At 30.9% G+C, this 19252-nt stretch overlaps 1 protein-coding gene across 1 annotated transcript in view; it reads left to right on the top strand.

Annotated features, from left to right (window-relative positions):
• LOC111639884 (cubilin-like) overlaps nucleotides 1-19252 on the top strand; it is a 210225-nt gene that overhangs the window by 145183 nt on the left and 45790 nt on the right. Inside the window, exons 40-43 of the mRNA XM_023385828.1 lie at nucleotides 1197-1383; nucleotides 8524-8733; nucleotides 16971-17129; nucleotides 18278-18442. Of these exons, the coding sequence (XP_023241596.1) occupies nucleotides 1197-1383; nucleotides 8524-8733; nucleotides 16971-17129; nucleotides 18278-18442 (721 nt within the window). The remainder of the gene's footprint in view (nucleotides 1-1196; nucleotides 1384-8523; nucleotides 8734-16970; nucleotides 17130-18277; nucleotides 18443-19252) is intronic.

Raw genomic sequence — 19252 nt, 5'->3', positions numbered from 1 at the left:
AAATTTCTAATTAGTAAACAATACCTTAATAGATATTATACTACATACATTGAGATAGACGTAACAAATAACATATATATATTTTTTAAAGATGAATGAAAGAATTCTTTTTTAAATAATAAAGCTTTTAGTTCCTTAAAAGCAGCTTTAAAAATTTTAATTATTATTAATATAAAAACCAGATTGTCTCCAAACATTTATAAACTTATCTAAATGTTGATTTTTGTCATTAGAAAGAAATAATTGTTATTTAAGTTATTTAAAATTTAATGTTTATAGTATTTATAATAAACAACAAAACTGTATTTAACTAATGAGTATACAAGTTTTTCTTGTTTTTATTTTTGTATTTTTGTAACTCCAACTCCAAAGTAGGTGCCAAACTTCTATGAAATAATAAAAGAGACCTGCTGCAATGTGTAAAAAGTCTGTATCTGTATGAATGTGTGAAGTAAGTGTTCCTCCACCTCCTCCTCACAACATCTGACTACTTGGCATAATTGGTGACTGCTCCATTTTCATTTTTTTTTTTCATGGTACAGTAAGGTTATTTTATGCTGCAGATCGAATTATATGTTTTAACATGTATTTCTATGGGAAAATGCGTTTCATATAACGGACTTTTTACTTAACAGACGTGCACCTGGAATGGATTAAGTATGTTATACGAGGCACCACTGTACTTCATTCAAGCAAGAAGTCATTTAAATTTATAGAATGTTATTCAACTTTATTGTTTTTTTTTTAGAAACTGATGATAGTCACTAAAAGTGATTGAAATTTTCATTGTTTGTTTTTATGTGACTGCTGGTTTGAAACAGATAATTTATTTTGTTCATAAAGTATTGAAAATATAGCATAATTGTATTTTAAAAAGTAATAATATAATCAACAAACATATGGATATATAATAGCTATTTAAAGATTATAATATAATCTTAAATAATGGATGTCTTAATCTTTTAATTTTTAACTTTAACTTCAAATTTTATGCTGATAAGAATTTCATAGCAAAAATAAATAAATAAAATTTTAACATAGTTATAAAAAGTTATTTATAGGCACAAATTACAAAATTAATGTCAGAACTAAATTGTTTTTTAATAAAAAGTTTTTACAATTATTTTATGAAAGAAAGATATTGTTTTGTTTATATATGCTTTCATTATTTTAATTAATGACATTTTTATAAAAAGGTATTAAATGGAATGAATGAATATGCCTCAGAAATGGGAAAATATTGCAGTCCTACATTGCCTGAACCAATTGTTACTACAATAAATGCTGCTACTATAGTATTTTCATCAAGTTGGTATACTAGTATGTATTGGTTTTTGCATTGGACGGCAACTACTGAAACCAATTTTCCGTCTACCTATGGTGGTAATGAAATTTCTTAGAATTTGCATTGAATTAAATTAATTTTAATTAGGTTAAGTTTTATTTATTACAATTACTTGAATACATACACTAATATTTCCAAAACAATATTCTCTCAAGATTTATTTAGTTTTTCACATTTTAAGATATTTTTACAATAATTTTAAGTATTGTATACAAACAGTGCTGGGATTCAAATAATTTAACAACCATTTTGCTACACTAATGACCATTTTAAACATAAAAAACAATATTTATTTATAAGTTTATGGGTAGGTCTTTACAGAATTTTTTACACCAATTCATCCTGCACATTGAAAAAATATACAAAAAAAAATACTAATAGTAGTAGTAAAAATAAACTAAAATACACAATATAACATAATATCTTAAAATAAATATTGAGAATGGCTGGATTTTATTGTGTCCACCAGTTGTGAGTATCCAAATGAGACAGATCAATGTTAACTAACAATTGGTTAAAAATATTTCCTTGTGAAAGGTGAGAAATGCGTTACAAATGAAACAAGGCAAATACCAGTTGAATTGCATTTTTTTAATCAAATAAAGGGAACAGATATCAGTCTAACCAACAACTTCTCGCNATCAATGTTAACTAACAATTGGTTAACATTGATCTGTCAATATATCCTTGTGAAAGGTGAGAAATGCGTTACAAATGAAACAAGGCAAATACCAGTTGAATTGCATTTTTTTAATCAAATAAAGGGAACAGATATCAGTCTAACCAACAACTTCTCGCACTATCACTGGATAATCAACACACTAGAACCTTTTTCAAATCTCAGTACAAACAGATTTAGACAAAATGTCAGTCTGCCTGTTATAGAGAACAAAAATATATTTACACTAATTCCCTGCTCTTGCTGATTTTCCTGTGACAATTAATTACTACACAATTCAGCTTAAAACTAAAACTATCACTACTTAAGAACTAGATAGAAAAAGAAGAATGAAGACTGGTTAAAGAGTATACTGGCAGCTTAGATTGGGGTCCTTATAACAAAAAATAATATGGATGATGATTGCTGTATAGACGGTAGATGTTCAATCTGTTTACATTGGAGTAATGATAACACATTATCATTAAATATTGCTGAGGAAGGTTTCCTTTGGCTTGGATGGGCAAGTTCACTTACTTAGTTCTGTATGATTATACTACTTAGCTTGGTGTCACTGTTCACATATGGTCTACACTATCTCCACTTTCCTATCTCTCTAGGCTTCAGCGTCCTGGTCGCTTCTCAACTTACTTGGTCTCCCTCACTAGACTTCTTATCTCATTGATGACAAACCCAAAAGTGACTCTCCTTAACTCCTGTTTTCCCAGGTTTCCCACAGGCAGGACCTTTTCTTTTCCTTTTTGTATTCTGGGCCCATGAACAGTAAGGCTCCTATCATGTGACTGGAAAGGGTTGAAGACAGAAGGAAGAAGAATTACAGAAAGAAGAACAGAGTTCCTATTCTGTATACAACTACATACAAAAACAAACATGGCAGACAGCCACATTCTAACATAACAAAAAGGATTATAAAAACATTGCTTTAAATATCCCTAACAAAAAGCAACAATAAAACTATGGTTTAAGATATTTTCATATTACTTCATGATTGGTATCTTTTTTTTGTAATTGCTTTGCTTTTATTTGAGGATAATCAATTGTGTGAGTAATCTTTACCTTCCTCCTTATCCGAAACTCTTCAGCAATAAAAATCAATGTCTTAATATTTATATACAAAATCATCCCAGAAATGTATTTATGTTCTGCATTTCTCAGATCCAGAAGCACAGATATTCATTTTGATGATATGAAACCGTGCTTTGCAATGTGCTTAAGAGCCTGAAACGTGTAATTTTTTCACACGTATCAACTAAATAAAGATGAGAAAATCCGCCAAGTGTCTTAATTTATAGCACTTTATTGTGTCAGAAGCATAAAAAGATATTTATGTTTAGTGCTTTTCACTTGTACCTAGGGATGTCCTGATAATGTTGAGACAAATACTATATCAATACTTTCCTTCAATACCAAGTACTTTTTGTTGAAACTTTCTATTATTTACTTGGATATTTGACACTTCAAAAACAGTTGACTGGAAAATTATCAGATAAGTCGCAATTTAAAACTTCAATTTCTACACATAGGTGAGATAGTAATTCAGAACATATCGTTAGATCTATTACCGAACTTCCAATATTAGCAACACAAATAAATTCAGATGGATAGTCAGTTTTTATTCTTCCGTTTAAAATTATTAATTGCGATTGTTGAGTACAGTCGACCCCCCTATAAGATCATTGATTTTTCCGTTTTATCTGAATTACATGTTGTACGAGTCACTTAGATTTTACAAATACGTGTGCCGGACTGTGAATGGCTCACATATTTGTAAAATCTAAGTGACNTAAGATCATTGATTTTTCCGTTTTATCTGAATTACATGTTGTACGAGTCACTTAGATTTTACAAATACGTGTGCCGGACTGTGAATGGCTCACATATTTGTAAAATCTAAGTGACTCGTACAACATGTAATTCAGATAAAACGGAAAAATCAATGATCTTATAAGGGGGTCGACTGGTATTTTTTATTAGTTGAAGGCCCAATCTGTTATATTTTTTTTATCTTTTGATTCTCGGTTAAAGTGAATTAGATTATTTGGACCTTTATATTCTGAATCTATTATCTGTGCAATTCTGGAGTTAAAATCACCAAATATATGGAGAGATATTTTACTATTTTTTGAGATTTTTAAATATTTCATTTAGTAAGTCTAACTGATCTGGTGGAACGTAAACTAACATTACTATAATTAAGTTTTTTGAATAAATATTTTATATCAGAATTTTCGATTTGTAATAAGATTAAAATATAATTAGCTGCTTTTTGTATAAATTTTATGGAACCAATGTTTTTCTTAACATTAGACAAAGGCCTCCATGCAGTCTCCCAGGTCCTACTGATTTCTGTGCATCAGCAGATATAATTGTATATTCTATTCTATTTTTGATAGTCACACCAGTTAGTTTCATTAACTGGTGTGACGTTTCAGTTATAGCCAAAATAACAGTATTATATAGTAATTGAGAAAACTTCTGACTTTATTTTGTGAATTAAGTCTTGGCAATTCCAGTTTATGATTTTTAATTTAAGATTATTTGAAATTTTACTACATTGATTATTTTCACATTCTATTTCTGGATTAATTATGTTATTGGGTTTTTCTGTAGAGAATACAACAAAAAATCATCAGCATATACTAACTGATCCTGAATATAACTATATGTAATTTTTTGACAATTTATTATCAGATAGTCATCATGCAGTTTTAGTTGTAATCCTTGTTTCTTAAAATCCGTATAATATGGTAAAAGTTTTTTCTTCTTTTGCGGAAATCTTTATTTAAATCAGCTGACATATTAATATCTTGCCAATTTCCTAGTGTCTTATTATATTTCAACTTATTAAAGGCTGCAAGGATTCTATTTCTTAATTGATTTGATTTTAATACTATGCACTTAATATGAATATTTGAATTGGGTATTAAGTGGATATCTTCAATGTCTTCTGATTCATTGCATACTATTTTTAATATATTAGAAAAAATTTTACTAATTCATTTTTAGAAATATCTTTAAGCTGATTTGTATAATCATATACAGTAGATCCCCCTATAAGACGGTAGATATGTTCCGTTCTTTATGAATCAATTTTGTAGGAATCATAGTTTACGGACTACAGCTGTTTGAAAGGTTTTCTTTCATAAAATTAATCGATTCTAGACTTATTCGACTCAACATTTCCAAAATACGTATATTTTTTTGAAAATAATCCGTATAAACTACGTTATAAACAAAAAATTGTAGGATTGCTTACTGAGTGTGTACCGTTCGACAACGCCCGATGCTAAAGCTTGGTTTCGTCGCGGAACAGCGCATCAAACCGCGGCCGCGATTTCTGATATTATTTTTCTGGGAAAACTTCGTTGACCTTTGGAGACATCCTTAATATAAATAATTTTTACGGCCGTTAAATAAGAAATGTTTCTTTCACAAGAAATGTATAAAATTACAGTACTGGACAGACGATAGGTCGCCTAACTCGCCGTAGCGTGACGCTAGACGGCGAAAAATATATATTTAATTATAATAAAGTTACAATAAATTAAGTTAATATATAATTATATGTACAGTACCTAATTTATATATAATTATATGAACAGACGATACTAAACTCAATTTATCAGCCTAAACGTTTACGTATTATAGGAGTTATTTTTACCGTTGTTTACGGATACTGCCACAATTTTTATAGGAATCATAACTATAGGAAACGGTTTTATAGGGGGATCTACTGTACTGCCACAATTTTTATAGGAATCATAACTATAGGAAACGGTTTTATAGGGGGATCTACTGTATTATTATTTTATTATTATTCATAGTGTTAGTCATAGTATCCAGTTTATATTGAGTTAATTCATTTTCTAGTCTTAATTTGGTAAATTCTGTTTCTATTTCATCATTTCTCATATTAATTTGTTGAATTTGATCTTTAAATTCTTTAATTTCATTTTGAATTATATTAATTTCTTGTCTTATAAGTGTAAATTGACTCACCAGCTTATCATTACTATTGGTTATCAATTCAACTATCTTATTCCATAATTCTGCTGTTGAAATGTCTATTTGTTCCGCAGGCAATTGTTCTTGTGAGGAGGTTAAATTAATTATTTCACCTGTTTGGAATGATGATTTGGCTTTTGTAGGTTCAGTATATTCAGTGATAAGATCTGATTCTGGTTCCAATGATTTGATATTATTAGTCAGAAATTTTTGATGAGGAAGTCTTCCTCTCTTTGTGGGAGTTTTCTGTAAGGGACCAGGATTCGGTTCTATTCCAGCAATTAGTAATAATAAAATAAGAAACTTAATATTATTCATTTTAGTTGAAAATAATTTAATAATCTTCATTTCTTGAAAAATTAGACAAACTATGGAAGTGTAGAGAAATTCACGCCAATAGCTGTGACAATCAGAGTGCCCCCCTTTATAAGTTAAATAAATATTTAGTTAAACATTATGTAGCAATTTTGTTTGTTAATCAACCTGGATCATCAGAAATGTTTAAAATGAGCTACAATTTGTATATACTTTTTTGCACTAACATTTGTAAAATTTTGACACATTAAAGAACTTTTAATGTAAAGACACTGTTTATTTCAACGATTTTTATCTACCTATATCCTATGTATAGTAGTATCCACAGAGCTTGTACTGTAGATATGGAGATCCTTTTGTATATATGACATTATACTAGTATGAACTGAAGTACTGAGTGACACACTGACTTCTGAACCAGATAGCTGAAATTGAATTCTCTGATTTAAGCAACAAAATATAATTTCTGTTTTGGGGCCCACTCAGCCTTCATTGTAAGAGTACAGTATTTTCTCAATAGTAAAAAACAACCGGAAGGCAGTCCAATGGACCGAACAGCAACATTTCGTAAGATTTCTAGTTTTGATACTTGTTGCTAATATCAACCTGTATTGATACTTTAAAACTACTCATGATACCAGTATCAATACTTTTGTGGTATCATATACCAGTATCAATACATCAACTCATGGGTACATGAAGGTACAAGTAGGGATGTCCATCCCTACTTGTACCTTCATGTATTTATGAGTTGAGCATAAAATATCAGATGCTTGTGATAGGTGGTTGTAGATCATTTGAAATCACAGCAGCAAAGAGTTCTCATTTCCATTTATGAATGAGAATTTTTCTTTTAAACACCTTTAAGTATTGGCTTTACTTAAATAATAGCCATCCTCAAAAAATAACTGTCTTGAATAATAGCCTAGTCTACTATTTGAGGATTTCTGAGAACTTAGGGAAACAATGTAGAATTAATAAATACCATAAACTGTTATATCTAGGTATCATATTTATTTATTTAACAAGCAGATAATAGAAAATGAAATAATATGTAAAATGTACTATATATATAGTAGGTATAGTCTTCTTATTAATTGTATATAGAAAGTAACATTTGGTATAAAGATACAAGTTGCCATTTCAAGTATAATTTGTTTTAAAAATCAAACTTTCATAAACAAATATTTAAATATTTTTATTAACAATGCACAACAAACAATGTGAAAAAGAAATAACAACAGTCCTTAAATAATAACTGACCTCAAATAGTAACTGTATAGAAAATATACTGTTTAAAATAGTAGCTGTGGCTATTATTCAAATAAAGGCAGTATTTGAAGTAATTTCTAACATGATAAATAATTTTTAAATATTTCAAGTATTTTGAAATATTTCTAGACTTAAAAGTTTTAGTATTTGAATTTTTGAGTACAATACTTCTGGTGTTTAATAATATAAAATACTTCTATTTACATTAAGTATTAAATATTTGACTTTGCAAGCTTCGATTTCAGTATTTATATTTGAATTAATTTTTTTTTGGTATTTTGTCATATCTGTTCCTGAAGATGAGCCAAAATGCTTGAAAATAGTTGGGAATTAAGAAAGTATTCTAAAGATTCCAGTAAAGCAGAGTACAGTGCAATTTGTTAAAAACAAAATTTAATTAATGTAAAAATAATTCCAAGTTCTTTAAAAAATATAACAAAACAATAAACTACTTTATTGGAATTCACTTTATTGAGAAGTTTCTCTCAAATACTTTTGGACAACCAAGCTTATTGTCAGATGTACAATACAAGAGCATGAAATAAAATATATTAAATAGAAATGAATATTTTTTTTAACATATTAACACAATTTTGAATTTCAATTTACCATAAAAAAAAGATAAAATTATTTTTATTATATTCACTAGCTCCCAGAAATATTTTGACTTCTAGATAGATCCAAATGATCTTTCAAAAGTCTGGAGAGTTGGAAATCATTATTCTGCATCATTCTAATCAATTAATTGAAATGATATAGATTGATTGATGTTTATTAAAATAAGAAGTTTATTGTTTTGTAACAAAATTTACTTCTTAAATTTTTTCATAACTTTGACATTACTTATTAATTTAATTTTTAAAAGAATAATTAAATTAAAATTTTGATGTTTTTTTTTATTTTACAGTTTCATCATCTTGTTGGAGTGATTCATATATCAATGCATCATCATCTATTAATTTCACTTCTCCTAATTATCCAGATGGATATGGAAATAACCGAAATTGTACATGGATATTACGCACTGATGTGCATCGTCATATAAAATTAAATATTTTAGATTTTAAAATTGAAGGATATACCAGTTGTTATTATGATTTTTTCACTGTTTATTTTGGTAAATATTATTTTTATATATTTTATATATGTATATAATAATTATTATTGTTATTATTATTATATATATTGTGGCTGTTGGCCATATGGTTATATATTTTATCATTAGTTTGTAAGATAGTTTTTAATAGCTCCTTATTCTCTTTGTTCTCAGTCTGTCTAGAACTTTCTTTTCATTTATTTTCTTTCCTCTGGATGAGACCACCGATTCCAAGAACTGAAGACAATGGACCACTAACCCCCAGAACTAAAGACAATGAGTTACCAGTTTCAAGAACTTTAAACAAAGCAGGAGCCAAAGCCCAAGGGCTGATGAGAAAAAAAGAACAAGTTAGTCTGGACTGGACTTTCGTGGTAGTCAGAAGTGAGAGAGAGGAGTGCTCGAGATTGGAGGTGACTTGTGGCTGAATAATTCTGAGGAAAGGACAATTTTGGTTACTTTAGATGAATAGAGAACTCTAGGGTCAGCGTTGGATCAATGTCCTGACATTAGAAAGAGAGAAATGATGATCTACATTGATATATAACTGTGAAATTCAAGGTGGTGACCATGAGATAATCCTAAAACACCGGGTATTGTGATCTTTCCCCTTTCCTGTCTACTGTCTCATAGAATCTGCTATGCCTTTAGCTATAAATTAGTAAGTAAGAGTTAGATTTAAGTTCCTACATGCATACTATTGTCGCAAATTTACTTGCAGTGCTAAACAACCGATTACTGCGTATAGTGTAAATTTCATGGAGGGGATCCAATAAGAACCTAGTTCATGAATGGCAAATAAAATACTTGTGATTAACTGTATACTGTGTATTTTAAACCGTATATATATATATATATATATATATATATCTTCACTTCACCTTCGTCTGTCCTATTTGTTTACTCTTCTATAATCACCTTTACGAGAAATAGTTTATGGCTTTTCGTAAATGACATCCCATTTTGCGTCTTGCTAATAATTCTTTAATTGACTTACCTTCTCCTATCGTCTTCCCATTGACTTTAGTGTGTGGGTGGACTGAGAAGAAAGGAATGAATGGAAAGCTTTTGAGAGGGGATATGAGTGGACTAAGCTGAGAGGAGGAACGAGGGGGAGTTAAGAAGGGGGAAAACGAAGTGAGTTAGGGGAGAGGAGAAACGAGGCAGATTGGAAGTGACATGAGAAGGGAAAGGACGGGAGACGGAGAGGAAGGAAGTGGATAGGGGAGATCAAAAGGAAAGTTTCCTCTGTAAGTTGGACATTGTATGGTGAGATGAGAAATAGAGAACTTTAGAACAAGAGGAAGAAAAAGGAACTTAAATGAGAGGAACCAGACGGATCGCTTTTTTTGGCTTAATATCTCAGTGTAAAACAAGAATTGAGTGAATCAGCCCCTCCCCCCCAGACCAACGAGAAGCCTCATCCACGAGCCCACACAATTCAACCTGCATCATCAAGTTTTGGGTACCTCTTTTCTTATTCTTTTCTCTCACCTTCTAAATCTTCGAATAAGCCGGCTATATTCAATTAGTTTAAGTGAAAATAGGAACCTAGTATTAAGTAAGATAATTTTAGTTAATCGGATGTTCGGTTCGGAAAAAGGGTCAACTAGAATTGTTGGTATCTTATGAAATCCTGTATTTGAACTAGCGAGTTAATAAATAATTGTGTTGTATGTTATCTAATCCGGATTGTGTGCCTTTATATAACTCGCAGGAATCACAATACAAACATCCAGCCTATACTGGAATTCATGTGATTTTTTAAAATTAACAAATAATTAAAAATTGCAGCTTGGCATTGTGATGATGTCATAATAAATAATTGCTTGATCAGGTTAAATTATGTTTTTGATATACAAAAAGCTTTCCTATTTCTGCTTTGGATAGGTTTCTGGCTAATAGTAGAATTTAATCTTTTCCTTATTTTGAAACAAGCAGGTGCAATCTGTCCTGGGGATTGACAATGTTTTATTTTAAATTAAATAATACTTACCATTGTTTTTTTTCATTTCATATACATTATACTCATTGTAATATGGCTGCTATTTATTGGTGTCTATATGTAATGTCTCTTTAATCCAAAAACCTTGTTTGGTAGACAATCTCATATCTTTCTGGTTAGAAACAGCTTTATTTTATAAATTGAAGATTATCTACCAAACAACTTTTTTGGATTAAAGAGACATTACATATAGACATATACATTATAATTTTGTATTTAAATATGATAATATACACAAAAAAATACAAAGGAAAATAAAGTAAAAATATGAAATGATTTGACGGACCGAGTCATTTTTGTTCCCATGTTATTGTTTTTTATGAGGCGTTGCGTTGCTGTATTGGTGATNATGTGAAAAATTGTAAAATAATATAGGCCTAATTTGTTATACATATGTATTATCTAAGATTTTATTAAACATTTTTTTCTAAATTATTGTTTTCTTTAGTCACTGGCCCCAATTAAAAATTATTTGTATGTATTTATATGCGAAATTATACCTTGACTTACGCGAATTTGACTTACGCGGTTTTCTCTCAGTCCCACCTATCGCATAAGTTCGAACTTATAATATGTATTTCTTCTAAAAAAAAGTAACTGTTTTCTGAAACCAAAACACTCCTTACTTCAGTATTGTTTAGTGCCTTCAAGAATACACCTACTCTTTAGGCTGATCACATGCACTTGGAAACAGTGGTGTACATAAGAAGAAAAATACTGTCCTGAGGACAGGGTCACACCTGACAAAAGGTTAACAAAGAAAATTGCTTTGTTTCAAAGTTTATTTTTTTTCATTTAAGCAGTTTTCTGATTTATTTAGATTCCATTTTAGACAGCGTTTATCATGTTAAAATATTATACATTATTAGTGTACGACTCGTGTTTATGTAGTGTACAATTGTTTGAAATAAGTCAAAGGCAATGGTAAAAAACTACTGAACTAACATTAATTATAATAATTAACTATGTACAAAGACTAGGCAGCCATCTTTCTGCTTTGTCTTATCAAAAACAACTAGTGCCCCCTGCTTTTTTTGCTTCTCGCCTCCTCGCGGGATTTCTCTATAAAAAACTTTTTACATCTTAGCTATGACTGCTTTTAGACAAAACAATAGCTTTTGTTTAAAATTCTTTTCTATCTTCCAGAGACATTAGTAACAGTATTTTTGTTTGTAGCTTCATTTGCATGTTGTCCTTCTCGATCGGTTCTTTGATAGTAAGGACAAATATGACTTACGTGTACGATTCTGTCATCATCTTGAATCCCTTCAATGAGATAGGTGACAGGATTAATCATCCTCTTTACTACATATGGACCTTTCCATTTGCTCTGAAATTTATGTCTGTTTAAACGACGTTATAATACTAAATCGTGTTCCTTAATCTTAGATTTGTGCTTATTTTTGTCAAAAGATGTTTTATTCTGATCATGAGCTTCAGCAAGATTTTCAACTGCTTGTACTCGATTAATAAATAGCTGAGTCAATCTATTCTCAGCGTCTTTCAATATTCTAATTATGCTGTCTAATTTTGGGTCGTTGCCTTGATGGCGTTTGATTTCACTAAAGATTTTCCTCTCCATGCTTAGCGTTTGTACGTTCAATTGTTGGATTGGATTTCTAGATAAAATGTCAGGTAGTACGTTGGTAGCTCCTTTCTTATGCTTAACATCATATTCATATTCCTGTAACTCTAAAGCTATGCGAGCGAGTTTTCGTCCAAGTTTTCTTTTAGTCTTCAAACAACTGATTGCCCAGTTATCAGTGTATAGGGTAAACTTCTTTCCAACCAAATAATGTCGAAATCTTTTACAAATGGCCCAGTGTACTGCGATCCCTTCGAGCTCGGTCGAATGAAGAATGCGTTCTGTATCACTGGTACTTCAACTTGCATATTCAACAACAACTTTCTTTCCATTTTGTACCTGCATGAGTACTGCTGCGATACCTTCTTGACAGGCATCAGTGTGTACCTCAGTTACAGCATCAGGGTCAAAGTGGGCAAGTATAGGTGCTTCTCTCAGACATTGTATCAATCTTTTAAAGCTATCTTCAGTTTCTTCGTTCCATTCATAGTTGTTTACTTTCATCATTCGTCTTAATGGTGCTGAAATCAAGGCATAGTTTGGAATAAACCTCCTGTAGTACGACATAAGTCCCAGGAAAGATTGTAACTGTTTCTTGGTCTTAGGTGTTTTTTATGTGACTAACAGCCTCTGTTTTCTTTGGATTTGGTCGTTTACCATCTCCATTCATAAGGTATCCCAAACAAGAAATTTCTCTTAATCCCCATTGGCATTTCTGTGGTGATATCCTTAAATGAGCTTTTGCTAGTATTGTTAGTACTGTTTTGATTAATTTCTTGTGGTGTTCGTAATCTGATGAAAACAAAATGATGTNTTCAACAACAACTTTCTTTCCATTTTGTACCTGCATGAGTACTGCTGCGATACCTTCTTGACAGGCATCAGTGTGTACCTCAGTTACAGCATCAGGGTCAAAGTGGGCAAGTATAGGTGCTTCCCTCAGACATTGAATCAATCTATTAAAGCTATCTTGAGTTTCTTCGTTCCATTCATAGTTATTTACTTTCATCATTCGTCTTAATGGTGCTGAAATCAAGGCATAGTTTGGAATAAACCTCCTGTAGTACGACATAAGTCCCAGGAAAGATTGTAACTGTTTCTTGGTCGTAGGTGTTTTTATGTGACTAACAGCCTCTGTTTTCTTTGGATTCGGTCGTTTACCATCTCCATTCACTAGCTATCCCAAACAAGAAATTTCTCTTAATCCCCATTGGCATTTCTGTGGTGATATCCTTAAATGAGCTTTTGCTAGTATTGTTAGTACTGTTTTGATTAAGTTCTTGTGGTGTTCGTAATCTGATGAAAACAAAATGATGTCATCTAGGTAAACTAGTATCCCTTCTTGTCCTTGAAATAATTCTGACATCGCCCTCTGAAAAGTGGCTGGAGCGTTACATAATCCAAATGGCATTTTGTTAAACTTGTACAATCCGTCTGCTGTAATGAACGCTGTCTTATGTATATCTTCTTCTGCCATCGGAATTTGCCAGTAACCACTCTTAAGGTCAAGAGACGAAAAGTATTTGGCATTATGTAACTTATCTAGAATATCATCTATTCTTGGTAATGGAAATGAGTCTCATTTTGTCTTGCTATTCAGATCCCGATAATCAATACAAAGTCATATTTTTGTCGTAACATGGTGAGGTTGTTTGGCTAAAACGACTGGAGATGCATACTGTGAATTTGACCTTCATATAATGTTTGATGAAAGCATTTCCTTTATTTTTTCATTAATAAATTCTCGATCACTCCAAGAATAGTGGTATGGGGTTTTCCTTACTGGTGTTTTGTCTGTCAGTTCTATACGATGATGAACTCTATTATATTCTCCCGGTTTATTTTGTAATATATGGTCATATTGTCTAATTAACAGTTCAATTTCCTTCCTTTGTTCTTCATTTAACATTGATTCCTGGCTCTCTGTGCTTTGTAGTATGAATTCCTCTGGGTTTGATAGTTCATCACATTCCTCAGGTTGGGAATGATAGTTCCATTGGTCTTCAAACGTAGTCTTACTCTCCATTGTATGTATTGCTACAGCACTAGGAAGTAACAAGCACAATTCTTGTATTTCTTCTTCAATGGGAGGTTTGCTGGAATCACATCACCATCTCTTGTGACTATTTCACACTTATCTTCCTTCAATGTCATTTTCACTCCTGCTTGGCCAATCCAATCTATTCCCAAAGTCAAAGGAACTGGGTTGTTCTCGAACACGGCCATTTTCACTGTCGTGACTTGGCCTTGCAACTGAATAGGTAGATCAACAAATCCAATTGGTTTTACCTTTGTCATGCCAATACCAGTAAACTCAGTGGTGTTGTCATCTAACATCCTTATACCATCAGGTAATTGATCCCGACGAATTATTGTACGACATGAACCTGTATCAACAAGGGCTCTTATCTTTCCTATCATTGACACTTCAACATTAATATATGGGCTATGAACTTTAGAAGCGTTAGCATTGATGTTTAAAGCATTGTTCTTTTGTTTTTGTTTCTTGCTGTCTTTAATCTCTTTTGAGCCTCCTCTTTCAGCTTTATATTCATTGGTCTGTGCAATATTTTCATTTGGACACGTCTTGGCTAGATGTCCTAACTGTTGACATTTGTAACATCGGGTCATTTGTAAAGGCATCTGAGCATTCCACTTGGGGTCTCTTCTTATCGACTTCTCGTCTGTATGTTTAATAAAATCAACTGCAATAGCCGGATCCTTTAATCGAGCATTCGTATTATTTGAGAACTTATGAGGTTGTTGAACTTGAGTCTTCATATGCATCCTGGCCTCAGTCTCTTGCTCATCTATCTTGCGTGCTATACGCTGTAGTTCTGCAATATTGTGCACATCATGAGTAGCAATAGTAACTGTGTGTTGTTTATTTTTTATTCCATCCAGCAAATAATCAATTTCGTCAGCTTCAGTAACATTTACAGGACAGTTAGTACGCAACAAACACAGCTTAGCATAGAAATAATCTGTGAGACTTTCATCTTGTCTTTGTTCTCTTTCTTTCACTCTGTCACACCACATTCTCAACGTCAGTCTTTTACCAAATTCGCTTTTTAAGCTTGTCTTCCATTCAGTCCAATTGTTAAGCTGGTAACCAATTGCTTTATGCCAGTTTTTCGCTGCTCCTCTCAGTTTGCTGATGGCTAGCGGAAGAACTTGGGTCTCAGCTAGTCTCTGTTGATTTCGAGTCAATTCAATATAATTCAACCATTCGTCAGCACTCTCTGTAGTAGTACCACCAAATTCAGGAAGAGAACTTGTCAAATCAGGTACAGTTTGGACTTCAATAACTGTCTCCTTTAAGTTTCGCACTGCCTGTTGCTGGTCTATTAATATTACTTTTTCCATTAACGTTTGCATCATACTCGTAGGATTTGGATTTACAGCTTGATCTTCAGAAGGAGATTCGTTAACGACTTGTTCCTCTTTTGCCTTGCTAGTTTCGCTAACATTCTCTTTTTCACTTAACATTGCGCTAGTTAATCGTTCTATTAGTTCAGATTTTTTACCAACTCGTGATAATTGCCTTTTCTCCAATTCCTCTTTCAAATATTCCTTGGTCCTTCCTTCTAAATCATGTTTAATTTCTTCAACCGCAGACATATTAGCTTCTAACCCAATCACGATCGTCAACTTAAATTCTTTACTTTTTTTCTAATATCGGCGCTAAATCTTTAAGCTATTGCTTCCTAGAGTTAGCTCTTAAGCTTTTCTACGACTTTGATTTGGTTACGACTAAAGTTTTACACTTTTAACTTCAATCTTAAACTTCAAGACTTCCTACCTTCGTCCGTGCGCCTTACTTGTTTTGGCTCGTTTCTTGTAGACGTGGTTGGTAGCGGCACATCAGCTAATCCCGTCGACTGCGCCAATTCTTGTACGACTCGTGTTTATGGAGTGTACAATTGTTTGAAATAAGTCAAAGGCAATGGTAAAAAAACTACTGAACTAACTTTAATTATAATAATTAACTATGTACAAAGACTAGGCAGCCATCTTTCTGCTTCGTCTTATCAAAAACAACTAGTGCCCCCTGCTTTTTTTTCTTCTCGCCTCCTCGCGGGATTTCTCTATAAAAAACTTCTTACAATTAGCTTATTTTTTAATGTTCTGAAATACAATAGAAAGATAATTCAGATGCTCTCACAACTGAAGTTTACTAAATAAGAGTAAGTAACAGATAAGTGATAGATAATAATAAAAAACTATGTATATGTATTGAACACAAGCATACTCAGCAACTAATAAGGTGTTGGTTATGTTGGTTACTGGATTTGTTTATGTATATGTAATAAAAATGCAAAAATATTTAATTAGTGCTTCATTTATAATGTTTTAAAAATATACAATTAAATTTTATAAACATATTTTGGAAACTGCAATTCCTATAATTTGTTTTGATTTTGCCATGTGTAAAGAAAGATTTTTCTTAAACTGAGGAATTAAATTAAGACTAAGAAGTAGAAATGAAACAAAGATAGATTTAAAAAGTTTATACTTTATATTAACTTTTGATTCGTCTTTTTATATTATGACTTTTAAATCATAATAATAATAAATAATAAGATAAAATATTTTAATTTTGATATTATTCAATATTATTTAGTCATTTAAAGTAATCTTGTCAATTTGTACTATTTATTTTTTTAGCTGAAAATTCACAATTGGACACATGGAAACAAGCTGGTGTTTATTGTGGCCGCAAAGATCCATTTGAGATACATTCACCATCTAATATAATGAAAATTACATTTACATCTGATGAGTTTTATAATGATGTAAGAGGATTCAAAGCAGAAGCATCTTCTGGTTAGTAGTAGTGATCAATTTATTGAATTTATAATCGGTATAAATGTTTGAAGTTTAATTAAATTATTTCTAAAAAATGAAGTTTCTTTAGTCTTTCAATAAATTATTTTTTTATTTAAAACTAATCAATATATTGGAAACAAAATATATATATAAATATAATGAAATTTATTGGAAAAGTATTATTTATTTTTTTTGTATAGATTAGAAAACAATGATAAATCATAAATAATAATTAAGTTCATTCAATTCATATGTATATGAAGAATAAATTCAAGGACTTAAACTGGGTATATGTAATTAAGCACTACACAAAACCAATATCCAGCAAGTAATTATTTTAATTGATTATTGATATTTTTGATAATCTTCAAAATGCCTTATGAACTGTATTAAACAGTAGTCAAACTTAATAGCTTATAATAATTTTACAAGTTAAGAATAATAAATTTAATAAAGAATTAGATGAATTAGGTACCTGAAATTAATTTTTTTTTTATGTTTTCAAAAATTTTGTCTTTTAAATTTATTTAAAAAGTGTTTTGTCTAAAAAAAATCATATAAAAAAACATTACAATTAACAAATCCTTTGTGATTCTTGTTTGCCCACTAAGGTAAAATACCCAACAAACCAAACTCGCAGCAGATATGAGAAAAATTATTTCATTCACTTGTGATTTTATCTATATACAGATACAATAAAGGATGCCAACTCTAGGACAGTTACTCTGACAGTAACCCAAAACTCGATTACTGGCAGAACAATTACAAAATTTATAACACCATAACACTCAAATCATGATATTTGTAACCCATACAATAAACAACAATAATTATAAGCAATCCTTAATACTAAACATACAATAATATGGAAAAATAAAGATAGGAGGAAAGAAGTAGTAAACATGGCATACAGAACAGAACAAAGATAGCCACGTCCTGCAAACATCTTTTCATCCTCATTGTCTTGAGATGCCACATGAAACTTCTTACACCAAAATTACACTTTCTTCTTTTTTTTCTCAGTTCCTGAAAGCTATAACTAATCAGTCAGTTACTTTAGTGGTCCCCAACCTTTTTATCGCTGNAATATTGAATAATATTATTTAGTCATTTAAAGTAATCTTGTCAATTTGTACTATTTATTTTTTTAGCTGAAAATTCACAATTGGACACATGGAAACAAGCTGGTGTTTATTGTGGCCGCAAAGATCCATTTGAGATACATTCACCATCTAATATAATGAAAATTACATTTACATCTGATGAGTTTTATAATGATGTAAGAGGATTCAAAGCAGAAGCATCTTCTGGTTAGTAGTAGTGATCAATTTATTGAATTTATAATCGGTATAAATGTTTGAAGTTTAATTAAATTATTTCTAAAAAATGAAGTTTCTTTAGTCTTTCAATAAATTATTTTTTTATTTAAAACTAATCAATATATTGGAAACAAAATATATATATAAATATAATGAAATTTATTGGAAAAGTATTATTTATTTTTTTTGTATAGATTAGAAAACAATGATAAATCATAAATAATAATTAAGTTCATTCAATTCATATGTATATGAAGAATAAATTCAAGGACTTAAACTGGGTATATGTAATTAAGCACTACATGAAACCAATATCCAGCAAGTAACTATTTTAATTGATTATTGATATTTTTGATAATCTTCAAAATGCCTTAAGCCCTGGTCACACTATGCGATTTCTAGCTGCGCAGGCGACTGCAACTGCAACAAGAACGAGTCGCGCGCGTCTTCTCGTGGTCACACATTGTTCGTTGACGTTGCAACTCGGAAATACGTGACCCTATAATAAACCAATAAAATTACAGTAGCTTGTTTTTGACTACTTTCGTGAGTTTGCCGATATTTTACGTTTTACTTCAGAGTATTTACGGAATTTTAGCCACTTTTTTTATTAAAATAGCAAACAGTTCCTTTTCTGGAATGAATAAAAGAAAAAAGGCGATTATTTTAATATACCTGGCGAAAATACATGAAAAGATAAAATCTTCGATAAAACGAAGAATTGAAATCCCACAGGTATTTGTGAGCCTGAGTAAGCTCGATCAATCTCGATTCTGTAAAAGTATTAATCCTCTGACTATC

The sequence above is a fragment of the Centruroides sculpturatus genome, unplaced genomic scaffold (assembly GCF_000671375.1).
Source record: "Centruroides sculpturatus isolate CEXI.00-Female unplaced genomic scaffold, Cexi_2.0 scaffold1317, whole genome shotgun sequence".
Classification (NCBI taxonomy): Eukaryota; Metazoa; Arthropoda; class Arachnida; order Scorpiones; family Buthidae; genus Centruroides; species Centruroides sculpturatus.
This window is presented reverse-complemented; position numbering and strand designations above follow the sequence as displayed.